We start from the raw sequence: 1,681 nt of genomic DNA, 5'->3' as shown, positions 1-1,681 counted from the left end.
GCGGAACCCCAGGCCGGAGCTGAAGCGGTAGTCGAAGCCGAAGTCGAAGCCGGAGCCGGAGTCAGAGCCGGAGTCGGAGCCGGAGCCGGAGCAGGAGCAGGACCCGCACTAGCAGCAGCTCAAGCTCCCGCAGCCCCAGCTTGGGCTCCCGGAGCCACAGTCGGAGCCGGAGCCGGAGCTACCGCTCAGCGGACAGCTACTCCAGCACCAGGCGCTAAGCGAGCACCTTCCCTTGAGCCGGCTGCCCGTGGGGGCCCCTCTGGCTCCGCCAGTCTCCCCCACTACCTGCCCTCCCTGCCTTCTCCTTGGTGACAGATATTGAGGGCTCTTGGACCCTGTCCTCCCTGCTCTCCTGGGGAGGAGGGAAAAAGGGTACAGGGGTTTTACCTTCTATGTCGAGCTGCTAGGAGCCTCTACCAGCACCATCCCGGGGCTCACCTCAGGCCTGGGCCTACGGAGAAGCCATCCTCTTGTGGCACAAAAACAAAACAAAACACCCTCAAGGTTTTATGAGAAGCAGTGGGTCCATACTCAAGAGTTTGGGCCCAGCCAGGCAAGTGTGGAGACAGTTCTGCTCCCCTGCTCTCAGGAGGCTCCCGGAGAGGCCCCACCCACCCACCTCCCTTCATTCAACCTCATGGCTGCATGTTTGTGGACCCCCATGGCAGGAAGAGGTGAGAGACCCCAAAGGCACTTCAGGTCTGGGATTCTAGCCTTTCACCTCCCCAGACAGGCCAGAGCAAAGGCTGGGAGACTGTCCGAGAGTAAAGGACATGCATGCGTAGGGGACATGGGTATTTCATTGGTAGGAGGTGTCAGGAGGTAGGAGATGGGTTCTGGGGTTATGCTATGGAAGCAGAAAGAAACCGGTTCTGTACCTCCGCGTGGTCAGGGGAAGGAGCCCAGCAGGGACCAGCTATGGGGAATCTACCACGGCTTGCACAAAATGTCCCTGGCTGCCCTGCAACCCACCCCCCTTCAAGAAGGTTCACAGTGGGCCAGGCAAGACAGCTTACTCTACGGCCCCTCTTCCCAAATCTTCTCGGCCCCGCTAGCTGGCACCAACTTCATTTCGCAGGACCATCTGCTGAACATTCCCCAGTGCTGTGGCCAGCTGCCAGTCCCCAGCGCCAGCCAGTCTGGCCTTACCCTCTAGTTGGCGCCTGCCCGCCCCCTCCCCACTACCCAGACTGCCACACCCTGGCTCCTACCCAGTGCAGCCTGGCACCTACCCCCCCACCCTCCACCTAAGCCACTCCCCTCACCTCTCAGGAATTTTGCCAGGACGGGGCACAGCAGCTCAGGTTTGGGGGAGAAGACCCAAATCTAGAAAGAGTGGGGCTTGGATGTTTCCAGTCTGGGATTCCAGCTGACGTCTGAGGTTCCTAATCAGCTTGGGAAAGGCCCGTCTTTATTCCTGCCCTCACCCACCTTCCCTCTGCCCATGGCTGGGCAGTGAGGGTAAGCTGATCTCTGACACATAAATACCACCAGCTGCTTCATCCACAGAAAGCATGAGAACAGGGAGGTGAGGGAGAGGATCCTTAAAATAAACTCTCGGGCATCCCCTTCAGCTGACTGGCTTTCCGGAGCCTCGTGGGTGAGTTTCAAGTTTATGGTAGCAACAGCAGCAGGACGGGGCATGGAGGCAGAGAGGAGGACAGGGCAGTTTCTGGGTAAG

The 1,681-nt window shown here is 59.5% G+C and overlaps 1 protein-coding gene across 1 annotated transcript in view; it reads left to right on the top strand.

Moving 5' to 3' along the window:
* Positions 1-1,681, top strand: part of SRRM4 (serine/arginine repetitive matrix 4) — a 218,808-nt gene that overhangs the window by 216,017 nt on the left and 1,110 nt on the right. Inside the window, 1 exon segment of the mRNA XM_006151555.1 lies at positions 13-674. Coding sequence (XP_006151617.1) covers positions 13-218 — 206 coding nt within the window. The 3' untranslated portion in view covers positions 219-674.

Source organism: Tupaia chinensis, unplaced genomic scaffold (genome assembly GCF_000334495.1).
Source record: "Tupaia chinensis unplaced genomic scaffold, TupChi_1.0 Scaffold000320_1, whole genome shotgun sequence".
Classification (NCBI taxonomy): Eukaryota; Metazoa; Chordata; class Mammalia; order Scandentia; family Tupaiidae; genus Tupaia; species Tupaia belangeri.
This window is presented reverse-complemented; position numbering and strand designations above follow the sequence as displayed.